Consider the following 16301-nt stretch of genomic DNA (forward strand, 5'->3'; position numbering starts at 1 on the left):
CAAATGTTTAATCGATGAGAGCATTTGCAGAATGTAGGCCAAAATCCATCTCGTTCCATTTTCTACCACTGCGCACCAGTGGGCTTTCTCTCACTACCATATTTGGTAGTGAATGGAAACACCAAGTGGATGCTTCATATTTATACATCCAGTGAAATATCTGTCTCATTGTTCTATCTGTGGATATACCATACAGGAACAAAAAAAGCTGCGACCTCTTGCACCCACCCAATCCATACAGTACTGTAATGTTAACACCATGAAGCATTCGCTTCCAAGTTAGAACTGTACATAACACTGCACAGTATAACAGCGTGTCTCAAACAGAGACTCATTACTACACATTCAACATTCAATAAATACATTGAAAAGACTCTGATCAATATATTATGAATCAATATATATTATTTTCCATTTTCTCTTCTCTTGGTAAGAATATATTACTCTATGTATACGTTTCACTTGAGGAAAAAGACGTTAGCCATGGCTAGCCCAAAAGGGTGAGTGGTATTACAGTAGAACTGTGACAATAATTAGTATAATTTGTCACAACTTGGCAGCTTGCTACTGGATGTACTTGGCATCTGGAACTGAGTAAAACAATATACTCAGCAATTAAACATTAATAGTCAACCATAATATGCATTATAAAAATAAAAATCATATCACACAAGTAAAATGATTGCATAAAAGGGTTGGTAATAAATTCTCAAAAGGAGGGTTGGGTATAAGTTACAATTCATGTAGTTGCTACTGTAACAGTTACTGTAGCTAGACCCTCAGGTCAAGGCAGAACCACTATGCTTTAACTCAGGATGATATGGTACCCACTACCATACAGTTAACTCATTATGATACTGTAATTAATTTACGTAGACATAAAAAAAAACACATTATATATTTCAGTGTTCTTCAATCCAGGTCCTGAAGAGTGACATTACGTGCAGGATTTTGTCCCAGTTTAGCGCTACACCTCATTCAACTCATGGAGGCCTTGTTTAGAAGAATCAGGTGTGTTAGTGCAGGGATGGAACAGAAGCCTGTACACTTTGTAGCTCTCCGGGACCAGGGTTTGTGACCACTGCATCCAAATAGGTAGGCTATGTCCAAATAGATATTATTCATATGATAGTTTTCACTCCGCTTACAGCTCAGCTGGTGAGTACAGTTATGGGTAGGCTGCGTCTGAAATGGCACTCCATTCCCTACACAATGCCCTACTTTTGACCAGACCCTGATAGGAGCCTGATTGGTCAAAAGTAGCGCACTACTGTATATAGGAAATAAGGTGGTGTTTGAGACGCAGACTGGTAGAAGGCTCAGTTGTCCAGTCACATCGTGTTTGGCCCAGTGAGGTCAGAAGAGGCTCCAGCCCCGCCCCCTCACTCCGTCTTCCAGACCGTGTTGAGAACCTTGACCACCTCCTCATAGATGATGAAGACGATGGCCACATCCAGACACACACGACCCAGCCGAGGAACCGTCCCCTTATAGAACCTAGAGAACACAGAACAAGGAGAGTAGAACATCATATAAGTAGAACTCAGGATCTCTATGGAGTAGAACCTCAGGAATTAGACGGAATGAGCAGTAAACAATACCATTAGGTTCCTTAAGGGAGTTATACATAACGTTTGATCGTATAGAAGTGTGTAGTGGTGCACTTACGCTCGTACACCCTCGTGTCTCATGATCTTCAAGGCACAGTCCAGCGTACTCTTATACTTATGAGCCTCCAAACCCTTAGAGAGAAAGACACAGGGTTATTCACTTGGACAGGGGTGGAGTTACGCCTTACATGTATTTCAAACACATTCAATCCTTTCAGATGTACACAAGTGCCTGTAGCGGTACCCTATCCTGTACCTGCATCCTGGTCTTGATGACATCTAGGGGGGTGTTCCCAAACACGCTGGCTGCTCCTGCGACGGCTCCAAACGTTCCCGTCACCACAGGGTTAATAGCCTTATTGGGGTTATCCCCTGGGGAGAGGAGATACGGACAGAATGCTCTTTAACACTCACCCAAGTGGGATATACACAGTACGCTTATCAAAGAGAGTACCTTTTACAGGTATAGAGATCCACTAGAGGTCAGCATTGTCTGTGTGGTGTAGACAGGCATCCAGGGCCGGTATTCATAAACGTGTCAGAGTAGGAGTGGATCAGCTCCCTTCTGTCGATGCAATCATACTCATTGCAATCATACTCATTGTGATCTAAAGGCTAAGCTGATCCCCAATCAGCACTCCTACTATGAGACACTTGATACATATGGCCCCTGGATTCCTGATAATGATGGCTGACACTCCCGTACCTTTGTACCAGTTCCTGAGGGAGGTCATGACATAGAAGCGGATGGCCTGGTTGGAGCCCTGCTTCAGGACGGTGGCCGTCAGGCCCTGGTACGTCCCCTTAATACCTGGGGGACAGTAGCAGAGAGCAGCAGTTAGCATCACTGGATGTAGTAGCAGCATTATGCACTGCCCTCTTTAAAGAGTGACTGAACGCACCAATTCTGCAAGGGTTTTTCTGTTGCTCATTAAGAAAAATAAGATTTCAATCTTGGGGGCGTTGGTTCAATGTGGCAGTTACTGATCTTTGTCCCCCATGAGACACCATAGGTACAAAGCCAGTATCACTTACTTAAATTAAAGAAGCCAGTTTTATTGCTTCTTTTATCAGCACAACAGTTTTCAGCTGTGCTAACATAATTGCAAAAGGGTTTTCTAATGATCAATTAGCCTTTTAAAATGGTAAACTTGGATTAGCTAACACAACGTGCCATTGGAACACAGGAGTGATGGTTGCTGATAATGGACCTCTGTATGCCTATGTAGATATTCCATAAAAAATCTGCCGTTTCCAGCTACCAATAGTAATTTACAACATTAACAATGTCTACACTGTAATTCTGATCAATTTGATGTTATTTTAATGGACCAAAAATTGTATTTTCTTTCAAAAACAAGGACATTTCTAAGTGACCCCAAACTTTTGAACGGTAGTGTATGTCAGTTCATACACACAATAAGTAGGTCACATGAGGAGAGGCGTTGTGCTGTGAGGTGTTGCTTTATTTGTTTTTTGAAACCAGGTTTGCGGTACACTTGCGCTAATATAAGATGGAAGAGAGTTCCATGCACTCATGGCTAGGTATAATACTGTACGTTTCCTTGAATTTGTTCTGGGCCTGGGGACTGTGAAAAGACCCCTGGTGGCATGTCTGTTGGGGTAAGTGTGTGTATCAGTGCTGTGTATATGTTGACTAGGTAAACAATTAGGAATTTCCAACACGTTTCCAACACGTGAATGTTTCTTAGAAAAACAAGAAGTCAGTCTTTCCTCAACTCTTAGCCAACAGAGACTGGCATGCATAGTAATAATATTAGCTCTCTGATTACAATGAAGCGCAAGATGTGCCACTCTGTTCTGGGCCAGTTGCAACTTAACTAGGTCTTTCTTTGCAGCACTTGACCATATGAACAAAACAAACCTACTTGCACTTTTTAGTCAATTTTGGTACTGGAAATGTTTCTGACTAAAATCGATGTCACATAAGCCATTTTCAATGAGAGAAGTTGATTCTCAAGTTTCGTTCATCTTTAAACAATAAATGTCAGTGTGAATCTCAAATGACACCCTATTCCCTAGTGCACTACTTTTGGCCAGATCATTCAAGGTTAGGGTGGTAGGATCAGATTACCCTCCCTAAACCCTAGCCTTAAATCAGTGTCTAGTCTAGGGCAACTTCCCCCTCCTTCCTTACCTTGGGTTCTGATGATCTCCCTGACTCCATGGTAGAAGCCTCTGTATTTGGGGTTGGCTGAAGACTGGTCGTGGATGAATTTAACCTTGAGAGAGAACACAGGAACAGCTTGACCACCAAACATACACAGATACACGCACGTACGCGCAGACACAGACAGACAGAGACAGACACAGAGACAGACAGAGACAGACAGAGACAGACAGAGACAGACAGAGACAGACAGAGACAGACAGAGACAGACAGAGACAGACAGAGACAGACAGAGACAGACAGACAGACAGACAGTATTATTAAGAAACCCAACTGTGCTCCAGGAAAAAGAGCATTATCATGTTTTTTTCTTTATTGTATTATCAGTTACATTTACATTTTACATTTAAGTCATTTAGCAGACGCTCTTATCCAGAGCGACTTACAAATTGGTGCATTCACCTTATGATATCCAGTGGAACAACCACTTTACAATAGTGCATCTAACTCTTTTAAGGGGGGGGTTAGAAGGATTACTTTATCCTATCCTAGGTATTCCTTAAAGAGGTGGGGTTTCAGGTGTCTCCGGAAGGTGGTGATTGACTCCGCTGATAGACAGTTAGTAGATAGTTAGACAGACAGACAGTATTATTAAGAAACCCAACTGCTCCAGGAAAAAGAGCATTATCATGTTTTTTTCTTTATTGTATTATCAGTTTGACAGAGCACTGAGAGCAGACAGACAGCCTTGAGAGATGTTCTTGTCTGTCTGACCTTTAATTCAGAGAATATTAAAGAGTATGATTGAAGGGAATACATTCCTGGAAGGCTCGGGTCAACCCTCATTCAGCTGTTGGATTAGATTTGTAACAAATAGAGACTGATTTGGGATGAGGTCTTCCTATTCAGATCTAAAAAATTATCAGCTAGACAGCTGACTCCTTACCAGTGGGTAGGGGGTATCAGTGACACCAAATCTGAGAGGAGGGGAGTGGGGGGATAAAGACAAGAGAGAGGGAGAGACAGAGAGAGGATACGAGGCTATAGAGAAGAGACTGGAAGAGGAGACGGAGCTATAAAGAAGGCTATAGAGATGCTCTGTCTCAGACATACCTTGACAGTCTCCATGGGACAGACTATGACTACAGCCTCCATGACTCCAGCACCAAGCCCACATAACAGACCCCTGGTGCTGTTCAACTTCCCTGCCTCGTCACGGGCATGGTTACTGAGATACTCAAACACACCAAACCTGAGGAGGGGAGGAGAGAGCGAGAGAGAGGAAGATGGAGAGAGATAACATGTTAGTATACAGCCCAGTCGATTAGTTCAATCAATGTTGTTCTCATGAGTGATAGTCATTGATAACAAACAGAGTTGTTGTTGCTCAGGTTTGAGAGTGATACAGTGATATCAGGAAGAGGAGTTAGTCTTGATTCTAGACTTGAGTTTGAATATTGTCTAAAACAGTGGTCTGGTCGACCCGTTAATCTGCAAGGCATTTCTAGTTGATCGCCAAACATTTCTGTAAAAAACCCAACGATAAAGCCTTGTGTTTCTATTTTTTTATTAGTCTCGCGCGCTGTTGTTGGTAGGTGCGGCCAATTCAACTACCGTGCGCGCCGGGTAGGCAAACTGTTGCCATTTCATGTGTCTGAAGGTACAAACTCTGCCTTCCCTGTGGGCCTGGAGAGGAAATCAAGTTTACTATGCAACCGCTGGCCAATCAAATTGCTCAGATGACCGAGTCTGCAGTAACGTAGCAGGTGTAAAAGAAAGCTACGGCAAAATTGATACTGTGAGATATCAAAACGTTTAAAACCATGACTAGAGAGACTGTCAACGAATACAGCAAAGAGCTGCTGTTTTTATGAGTGAGTTCATGTTTAAGTTCTTACTCAGCACTGTCAACACTTTGTATTCAACACTTTTATAGCCCATAAAATGCGCGTTATTCCTATTTCCACTCAGCGCTACAACAAGCAGTGCGGCAGTAATGAATGAGTAGGAAAGTGTATCTATAGGCTTGAGTTGTTGTTATTATTAGCGGCTTGGGTCTTTTTTAATATCATGGGATATTTTACTTTCTCTGTTCACAGGAGTAACAACATGAATTTGTGGTGCGACTCGAGTTCGCCATCAGCTGGAAGACAGTGTCCCTTTTTGGTCAGTGTCAGTGGAGGAAAGGGAGAGCGGAGGGATGTTGAGAGACGGACCCGCAGTCTGCTGCTTTCTCCCTCTGCTGAGACTGACCATCAGATACAGGCACCATCAGCCCAGTAAAATAAAAATCACATTATTTAAATGTATGATCACTCAGCTGTGCCTCACAAGTAATACAACCATGGATCGATTACCTGTGTGATCATATAGCCTACCTCCAATTTTTTTATGTAATTAAAAAAAATGTCCTGAACAACAATTCATTGGCAGGTAAATTCAAGCAAAGCCAGTATGTGGTGATAATGTATTGGGCCTATAGCTTACTGCACAAACATCATTGCTACAGTACTGTTTTTAATGTGTTATTGTTGCATAGGCTTACATTTTTTAAGTCATGTTAATAAAAAATAAGAGCCGTAGATCTTGGCATGCATTTTGACTCAGAACGTGATCTTGACTCAGAAAATGTTGGTGACCACTGGTCTGAAATCTAATCCTAGAATTTCATAGAATATCAGACTAGAACCTTCAATCTAGACAGTTTTAGAATCATAATTAGAATCTCGTTAGACTCAATAGACTATCCCTCTATCCTGGCTCCTTGTTACCTAGGTGACAGTAAAACAAATAGACTGATACTGTATAACTGTGAAGATGAGAAGGGTCAGAGTTGCTGATATCTCTGGATGAGATATGGAAACAACAAAGAGTCTTCAAAGAGTTCTAACTCCACTGGACACCTTAGAGGAAGCCAGGTTGGTTTTAATCAGCTGATGAGCAGAATTTCACACCAGCTTCCTCTCTGAGCATCATACAATTGCTTAGTAATCTTAGTAGAAGTCTTTGCCCAGTCCTATCACTAGTCACTTTAAACAATGCCACTTTATATAATGTTTACATACCCTACATTACTCATCTCATATGTATATACTGTACTCTATACCATCTACTGCATCTTGCCTATGCCGTTCAGCCATCGCTCATCCATATATTTATGTACATATTCTTATTCATTCCTTTACACTTGTGTGTAAAAGGAAGTTGTTGTGAAATTGTTAGATTACTTGTTAGATTTTACTGCATGGTCGGAACTAGAAGCACAAGCATTTCGCTACACTCGCATTAACATCTGCTAACCATGTGTATGTGACCAATAAAATTTGATTTGATTTGAGGCAAGAGGCAAACGACTTTGTTCGTTGCCCAGGTGAAGTGAAACAAACTGCTATTGATGCAGAATGTTTTACTACCCAGCAGGTAAGGCACATCCTTGTTTAAAAATGTAGCCATAAAGTCTGATGACTCAGCAAGCAACGGATGCCCGGCAACTGCTACCATGAAAGCGAGCTGAGTGTTCTGTCTCACCCCAGGAGTGTGTGTATGTGTGTGTTAAGCTTCACTGTAATCAGTTAGGAGATGCTGTGCCAGGGAGTCCTTCACTGGGAAGGTTATTTATAGCAGGAATTGGATTGTGGTGATTTCAGGACCAAACACAACATGGAGGAAGAGAGGAGGAGAGGGGAAGGAGGGGAGAGGGGGAGGAAAGACACTTTGCCACTTAGTGTTGATTAAAGGTTTGTTTTCTTGTAACCTGGTAAAAATAAATACAGATATTTTATTGTGTTAATTTATTGTGTTACTATTTTCTTGTTATCTATTTTTGAATTTTCATACTTTTTAACTGCATTTTTGGGAAAGAGCTCGTAAGTAAGCATTTCAAGGTAAAGTCTACACTTGTTGTATTCGCCACATGTGACAAATAAACATTGCAAGATCAGGCGGGTTTCACGAGGCTAGGTTTCTTGTGCCTCTGCCTTCTCACCCGAGAGTTTCTGGTCTGACCGATGTCTTCTTGTCTGTCTCGGACGTTGACGATCTGTCTCCATCTCTGGGTGTGTCTCGCTGTTCTATTTCGTCATCTCTTCTCCCTCCACCCCTCTCTTTTTTTTGCCTCATATTTTTTTGTTCATTAAAATGCAGCATCTGTTTCTCTGTCTCTACTCAAGAATCATGTTCGTTTGTTTAAGTGATAGTCGCTTCACAACTCGCATACGCTGTAGTGCAGGAACACACAGACACGGACTGGCAAACAAAAGGCAATGATGCCTTTATAGATTGAAAGTAGTTTCAAAACAGGTCTCTCTCTCTCATCCACCTTAATTGGACTGCAAGGAAGTGGCAGTATAGTTTTTTTCACTATTTTATACCTTACATCACCCCATTAAAATTACTTCAATGTGCTAAGGCTTAACTACCTCCTCTCTTTAGCCAATTCAAAGTGACAGAATTTCTTTCATCGTCCCAACATGATGAATAACAGTTGGTCCGGCAGCCAAAGTCTAGAATGAGTCAGAGGCACCTTGGTCGTCACAGAGACCATGGAACATCTCCTAAACCCCATTAGGGCTCTATCTGCAAAGTCAGTTGCCCCTCGCCAAGAGATGAGGGGAGGAGGAAGGTATTTGGGAAAGTAAAGGATGAGGGGAAAAGGAAAGGGGTGGATGAGAAGGCAGGTGGAGTTAAATGGGAGGATGAAAAAGGTCAGTCTCTCCACCAAAGCCCAGTGTCTCTCTGGCCTCACCCTCACCACTCTCTTATCTCCTTCACTCCCCGTCCTTCCCCCCACTGCTCCACACTGTACATAACAGGCAATCAGCTAATGGGATGGGGGGGATGGTGGGAAGTGGAGAAAATGATGGATTGGTAGGGGGAGGGGGACAGAGGGAATGGGAGAAGAAGTGGGGAGAAGAAAAGCACTCCCTTCTTTTTTCATAACCCAATTATGTAAAGCATACACACACACACACACACAGCTGTCAGACTAGACAGATGATGTGGCCTACTCTTGTTGCCCTGTCCATCTCTATGCACTGTTTCCCTACTGAGCCCTTCCCCTAGGCTGACTGACTGGCTGACACAGACGCACACAAACACACATACACACACCAACAGGTTTTCATCTCTGTATCTCTACTGATACAAGAATTGGCAGCTCTGCTCCGCATGGCTGGGTCTGTCCACTCTAAAGACAGGCTCTGCTCTGTAACACACATACACACAAACAAACACATTCAGAGAAAGAGAGATGCTAAATACCCCTGTCTGAGACTGAGGTCTCCATAGAACGGTCGTGTGTGGAATAAAGCAGGTAGGTCGAATAAATATCATCTCTGGGAAAGAATAACATAATTACACACAAGACCAGTGCGACATTTCAGCTATGTATTGTGAGTAATAGACCAAAATAATTGGTGTGTGTTTAGGGCTAGATGCCATCCACATACCTGACAGCTGATTTGGGTATGGATCCGTAGAGCAGTGAGCTGAGTCCTCTGTACAGTCCTCTCACCCCGTGACCCTGTACCGTCTGCTTTACACAGTCACCTACACACACATCAATACATGAACACGCAACCAGCTACGGACACACGGAGAGTATTCAAATAACTTCATATTCACACATGGAGAGAAAACCCCTTGACGAACATAGCTATTTAGTATGAGGCAGAGACAGCTGTGTGCAGGGCTCATTAAGATGGTCTCAGATCCTCAGAGCTCCAGCCAAGAGAAGCCAGACTGTGTGTGTGTGTGTGTCATACAAACAAGTAGCGTGACAGCCTGCCAGAATCACTAATGCACCTGAGGATGATGGGTAATTTGATAATTAGATCCTAAGAGGGACAGAAAAAGAGAGAGGGAGCGAGATAGTGAGAATAAGAAATGGAGCGTGAGCAAGAGATAGAGATAGATGGAGATTAATTGATTTGGTCGACACACTGACGACCCTGTATCTCAGAAAGGTTAGATGCATCGGGGAAGAAGAGGTAGAGAGGTATGAAGGGAGATGGATAGAGAAAGTCTTGTGTTGCCGGGTGAGAGGACACACACACACAGTCAGACACTCACCAATGCCCCTGTATTTGGGAGGGTTGGCCTTCTCGTCCAGCTGTAGCTGAGTCTTCACATACTCAGTAGGGAAGGTGATACAGATCTCTATACCCCCTGCTATACCACCTGTAGAAAACACAGAGCGGAGGTCAGATAAAGCTTTACAATCTGTAGAATGAGATGGACAGAAAGGAAAGCGACATTTCGTTACTGTAAACCGCACACATTCAGGCCAGGGTCGATCTCAAAAATGGCATCAGACTTGAACCAAACGCAAACGTTGTCGAACCGTCTGTGCTTGCTGGGGTTCTGTATGTCATCGTCATTTTGTAGCGAATGAGTCTGAACTATGCAGAAAACAGAGCATTGGTCAGCTAAGCTTATCAACCAGAAGATTCCTTTTGTAAATCTTTGGGTAGCTAGCCTTTGGTACCAGACTGTTGGTACCAACAAATTGCCTTCTACAATGACAGGCTGGCTAAAGCAGGCATTCACTTTGGGCAGAGCCAGTACATCATGGATCATAACAATAACCCTAAATATGGCTGCCATCTGTAAACCTTAAAAGCCCAGAGAGTGTGAGAGGAATGTAATGTACTGGATAAAGATGGATGGAGCCGTTTTCTCTATGCATGAACGTGTAGCTATTAGGTCCAATGAACGAAGAACAAAAGAATGAATGAATGAATGATGTAGGATGTTGGACAGCTCTATATTGTGGATTAGTTCAGAGGATGGGGATGATAGTGTTAAGAGCAGCACTGTGTGCAGATGAGTCACTTACAAAAGAGGGAAGGGAGGGCGAGAAGGAGAGGAGAGAGGGAGGAGTGAAGGCTGACGTTAATTAAATTATCTGCTCTGTCCAGAGGGAGGGGCTCCATTACACAGGCCAAGACCTCCATTAGCTCAATGACACACAGAATTACCCCATTTTCATTTCTTCTGTCTCTCTCTCTCGCTCTCTCTCTCACTCTCTCTCTCTCTCTCGCTCTTGCTCTTGCTCTCGCTCTCTCTCTCACACACACTCACATTCAAATCCCAGAGGCCCATCTGTATAAAGAAATAATGGGAAGGGTTCAGATATGTCATCCAACTGTGTGACAGCTTGGCATCCATCCAACTTCTGCTGTTATTGTAGGCCAAACCTCTCTATCTCTCCCCTGCAGCACTTAGAATTACATTATTCTGGAGGTGACAGGAGATATATTTAACCCATTACATATACAGAAGATATAGAAGGATTTTAAGTGGTTGCTGGTTATATTTCAGTTAAATTACACATTGATGTATGGTTGAGTGAGAGTATTCAGAAGGGCTTAATGCATTTGCACAGTGTTTTTCTCAGCCATGTGAAGGCTATTGGTGAAGCAGTGTCATGTTACAAATTTGCAAAACATATGATATGTTACGAATTCCAATTTGTTGTGGTTAACGTTAGTTAGGTGGATAACGCTAACATTAGCTAGCTGGCCAATGTTAGCTAGGCTAGGGGTTAAGGGTTAGGCTTAAGGTTAGGAGTTAGGTTAAAGGGTTAAGGCTAGGGTTATGGGAAGGGTTAGGGGAAGGGGAGGGGATAGCTAACACCCTAAGTAGTTACAAAGTAGTAAGTAGTTGAAAAGTTGCTAATTAGCTGAAATTATAAAGTTGTCTGTGATGAGACTCGAACAGGCAACCTACTATCCTTATGTTTTTACCTTAAGTAACCTTCTGTCTTATGTAACCATACCAACCGTAACATATCATACTAATTTGTCTCCTGGATTTACAACGTTACGTCTAGTCTATGAGACCAGTCTGATCTGCGAGCTGTTGGCTAGAGTGCACATGCCAAGACCAGAGTAGGCACATTTGCTATTTAAGGCAAATGCTATGGAAACACATTGACATTGACATTTTTATTAGGTACATGAAAACTTAAGCGAAAAAATACATTTTGTGTGCACTACTTGATTTTTATCTGCAACAAATTATTTTGGTAAACAACCTGGTCTCAGAGCATTTTGTATAATTCTGTAAGTAAATCCGAGACACTCATATCATACTAAATTGAGTGTCTCGTTTGCAAAACGTACAATATGTTATGAATTTGCAAAACGTATGATAAGTTAAGAATTCTAGCTAGCTTGCTAATGTTAGGTGGGCTAGGGGTTAGGGTTAGAGGTTAGGGATAAGTTAGGTTAAAGGGTTAGGCTTGTGGTTAGGGGAAGAGTTAGCTAACATGCTAAGTAGTTGCAAAGTAGCTAAAAAGTAGTAAGTAGTTGAAAAGTTGCTCATAATGCTAAAATTGTCTGTGATATGATTCGAACTCTCAACCTAAATAGAGCCCAATCCAACCCTGTCCACCCTTACTCTATATAACCCATCGACAAATCATTCTCTTTTACAACCATCCCTCACGCACACACACATACACACATACTCCACCCTTGCAAAGCAGATTTACAGTGCTTTCAGAAAGTATTCATACCCCTTGACTTATTCCACATTTTGTTGTGTTACAGCTTGAATTCAAAATTATTTAAATACTGTATACATTTTTTAAATTTTTTTTGAAAATGTATTGAAAATTAAATACATAAATATAGAACTTATAGTTCTGTAATCACACCCCTGAGTCAATACTTTGTAGAAACAGCGATTTCAGCAGTGAGTCTTTTGGGGTAAGTCTCAAAAGCATTCCACACCTGGATTGTGCAACATTTGCCCATTATTCTTTTCAATATTCAAAAGGCACTCGCACATCTGAGTTATTTTTTTGCAGATGCATAGTAACAGTTGAATAAAATGAATTATGAATTAAAGCCACCATTTCAGATTACTCTGACATTTTTCTCACGCTGTACCCAATGATTTATGAAAATTAGCTTGATGTGTCGATGTCCTCATTGTGGTTTTACAGACGTGTTTTATATAGACACTTTATTCGAATACTTATGAAATACACATTGTTATATTTGGTGAAACGTACTTATTTTCCCTCAACTCCAACCCCATTTGATGCATTGAATGGATGTGGGTGGAACTATGTCTACATAAGGATGCTAATTGAAAAAAACTCACAAAAGCTCTGACGAAGGCCTTGAGGTCGAAACGTAAAGCTTATTAAAGAGCAGTGTTGCTATCAAGGGCAGTGTGCAGGTTTCTTCTTTTTTCCCATTATTCTTTTCAAAATTCTTCAAGCTCTGTCAAATTGATGGTTGATCATTGCTAGACAACCGTTTTCAGGTCTTGCCATAGATGGCCACTCAGGAACATTCACTGTCTTCTTGGTAAGCAATTCAGGTGTAGATTTAGCCGTGTTTTAGGTTATTGTCATGCTGAAAGGTGAATTAATCTCCCAATGTCTGGTGGAAAGCAGACTGAACCAGGTTTTCCTCTAGGATTTTGCCTGTACTTAGCTCCATTCCATTAATTTAAGTCCTTAACGATTACAAGCATGCCCATAACATGATGCAGCCACCACTATGCTTGAAAATATGGAGAGTGGTACTCAGTAATGTGTTTTATTGAATTTGCCTGAAACATAACACTTTGTATTCAGGACAAAAAGTGTATTGCTTTGCCACATTTTTTTGCAGTATTACTTTAGTGCCTTGTTGCGAAGAGAATGCAAGTTTTGGAATGTTTTTATTCTGTACAGGCTTCCTTCTTTTCACTCTATCAATTAGTTTAGCATTATGGAGTAACTACAACTTTGTTGATCCATACTCAGTTTTCTCCTATCAAGGCCATTAAACTCTGTAACTGTTTTAAAGTCACCATTGGCCTCATGGTGAAATCCCTGAGATGTTTCCTTCCTCTCCAGCGACTGAGTTATGAGGGACGCCTCTATCTTTGTAGTGACTGGGTGTATTGATACACCATCCAAAGTGTAATTAATAACATCACCATGCTCAAAGAGATATTCAATGTCTGCTTTTTGATTTTTACCGATCTACCAATAGGTGCCCTTCTTTGTGAGGCATTTGAAATCCTCTCTGGTCTTTGTGGTTGAATCTGTGTTTGAATTTCACTGCTCGACTGAGGTACCTTACAATTATCTGTATGTGTGGGGTACAGAGATGAGGTAGTCATTCAAAAATCATGTTAAACACTATTATTGCACACCAAGTGAGTCCATGCATCTTATTATGTGACTTGTTAAAAAAATATATATATCTCCTGACCTTATTTAGGCTTGTCATTACAAAGTGGTCGTATACTTAACTCAAAACATTTCAGCTTTTCGGTTTTCATTAATTTGTCAAATGTTTGTAAAAACAAAAAACATTATTCAATTTTGAAATTATAGGGTATTTATTATGTGTGTAGACCAGTGACAAACAAATCTGAATTGAATACATTTTTAATTCAGGCTGTAACACAACAAAATGTGGAAAAAGTCAAGGGGTTTGAATACTTTCTGTAGGCTCTGTATAGTTTAATCAACACCCTTCTGACTTCACAGCTGGGTTCCTGCTTGTATCACAGCCACTCAGCGCGCACACACGTACACACACACACACACACCACTGGGGCTGATCGTCAGAGTACAGAACATGTATTGTCTTGGGCCTGGTTGAGTGGACAGGCTGCAGCCCAGCAGTAGAGACACACATCCCAGCCAAACAACCCATAGGAACCCTCCACACCATTACACACTATTAGATCAACCATGGAGGAGAGAGATAGAGAGACAGAGGGACAGACTGAGAGAGGGAGGGAGACAGAGAGAGAGACAGAGACAGAGGGACAGACTGAGAGAGGGAGGGAGACAGAGAGAGACAGAGAGAGAGAGAGAGGGAAATAGAGATAGGGAGAGGAAAATAGAGATTAAGAGGGTTGAGAAAGAGAGAGTTAGACAGAAAATTGTGAAGAAAGTGGATAGCAACAAATGGAGAGCGAGCAAGGGAGAAAATACGTGCAAGAGCAGAGAGGGCGATAGAGAAGACCTCTGAAGTGCTATCTATTGGCCTGCTGTTGAGGTAACTCTAATGAGTGTTGGCCACATCATCTGCTCCTGATGAGAACTTCACTGAGAAAAACAAACGTTCAAAATCACCAGACCTGGCAAACAATAAACATAACCCAATCTTGCAACACCACAGTTTCTGGACCAGGACACCATAATGTGTAAGAACACAAAAAATACTAAACACGGGGAAATGATGTATTCTTTAAATATATTCTTACTTATCCAAGCTAGTCATATTAAAATGAAATATGTTCTTTAACAACAGAGACTAGAGAGAGAGAGAGCGAGTGGGAGAAAGAGAGAAGTGGAAGAGAAAATGAAAGACAGAGAGAGAGTGTGTGTCTGACAGGAAGGGCAACAGGGGTTTCGGGATTTGACGTTTTGCCCCCGAGGGCGCTGGTGGGTCGTGAGTCAGATTCAGGGAGAGTGTGTAGAGTCTATTACCTAGTGTATTGGGTGCAGTGGAGTGTGAATGAGCAGGGAGTGAGTACACACTTTGACAAGCCCTCTGAGTCTGAGAGGAGACAGCCACTCAAAGAACTTAACTGGAGCACGAGAGAAAGTAAAAGAGAGGGCGAGAGAGAAATGGAGAGAGAGAGGGAGAAAAGTTGCTCCAGACAACCATGCAAGCACAGAGCAATACAAAAGTACTCTCTCAAACCTCACACACACTTACACAAACACACGCGCGCACGAAGCATGAATACACACACACACACACACACACACACACACACACACACACACACACACACACACACACACACACACACACACACACACACACACACACACACACACACACACACACAGAAAACCCATCAGAACCAGAAACCCATTTAAAGCTCTCATCCCCCAGGCCAATCTTGCCTCATATCAACATCCTCCACCTCTCAACATCACCCATTGCCATTAGCTGCTAAGAGTGCAGGGGAGGGAGTAGAAGGAGCTCAAACACCCAGCATGTGCCTCAAAGCCATTGTCTGGGTTTGTAAGAGATGTAGGATTTTTCTTCCATTAAGCTACGACTTTCTCTGTTCTGTCCATGTCACTTCCCCCCTCCAGGCCTATACAAGACCTATACAACCACACATGCACACGTACACATACTAACTCACTCCACCCTTTCACCCCTTCCTGCATTACACCAGTGCCAAAAAGGGAATATTTCTCAAAGGCTAAGCTACATCAGTTATGACACCACACACGTGGAGTCAAACTACTGTAGAGTCATACTGAGTCAAACTGGCTGTAGTCTTTATCTACGGCCCTGAGTTAACCTTTTACTGCAGTGGATTAAATCAGGGTCACACGGAGTGTTTCTTGGTAGTCAAGAGTATACACCTCACACACATGGTTTTGGGCTTTAAAAAAAGACACCTGTTTCATTTTCATTTCAGATATAGAGTTGAAATGTATTACATTTTGAGTGTGCATCCCAATATTACACTTTATACGCATCACAGAAGACTGAAATATAACAAAGCCGTTTGACATAGAAACACAAAAGTTTATTCATTCTGAAATTAATTAAGGATATGTACTCCAGTTACTA

At 41.9% G+C, this 16301-nt stretch overlaps 1 protein-coding gene and 1 long non-coding RNA gene across 2 annotated transcripts in view; one reads left to right on the forward strand and one right to left on the reverse strand.

The window, feature by feature from the left end:
• LOC139576637 (uncharacterized) overlaps window positions 1-6337 on the forward strand; it is a 23285-nt gene extending 16948 nt beyond the window's left edge. Inside the window, exon 3 of the long non-coding RNA XR_011675156.1 lies at window positions 5841-6337. This is a non-coding gene — a long non-coding RNA (uncharacterized lncRNA). The remainder of the gene's footprint in view (window positions 1-5840) is intronic.
• Window positions 1181-16301, reverse strand: part of LOC139576636 (tricarboxylate transport protein B, mitochondrial-like) — a 27477-nt gene continuing 12356 nt past the window's right edge. Inside the window, exons 2-9 of the mRNA XM_071402933.1 lie at window positions 9811-9918; window positions 9189-9288; window positions 4855-4993; window positions 3769-3853; window positions 2317-2421; window positions 1867-1982; window positions 1669-1742; window positions 1181-1497 (exon numbers count right to left, since the gene is read on the reverse strand). Of these exons, the coding sequence (XP_071259034.1) occupies window positions 1383-1497; window positions 1669-1742; window positions 1867-1982; window positions 2317-2421; window positions 3769-3853; window positions 4855-4993; window positions 9189-9288; window positions 9811-9918 (842 nt within the window). The 3' untranslated portion in view covers window positions 1181-1382. The remainder of the gene's footprint in view (window positions 1498-1668; window positions 1743-1866; window positions 1983-2316; window positions 2422-3768; window positions 3854-4854; window positions 4994-9188; window positions 9289-9810; window positions 9919-16301) is intronic.

Source organism: Salvelinus alpinus, chromosome 5 (genome assembly GCF_045679555.1).
Source record: "Salvelinus alpinus chromosome 5, SLU_Salpinus.1, whole genome shotgun sequence".
In the NCBI taxonomy this organism is placed as follows: Eukaryota; Metazoa; Chordata; class Actinopteri; order Salmoniformes; family Salmonidae; genus Salvelinus; species Salvelinus alpinus.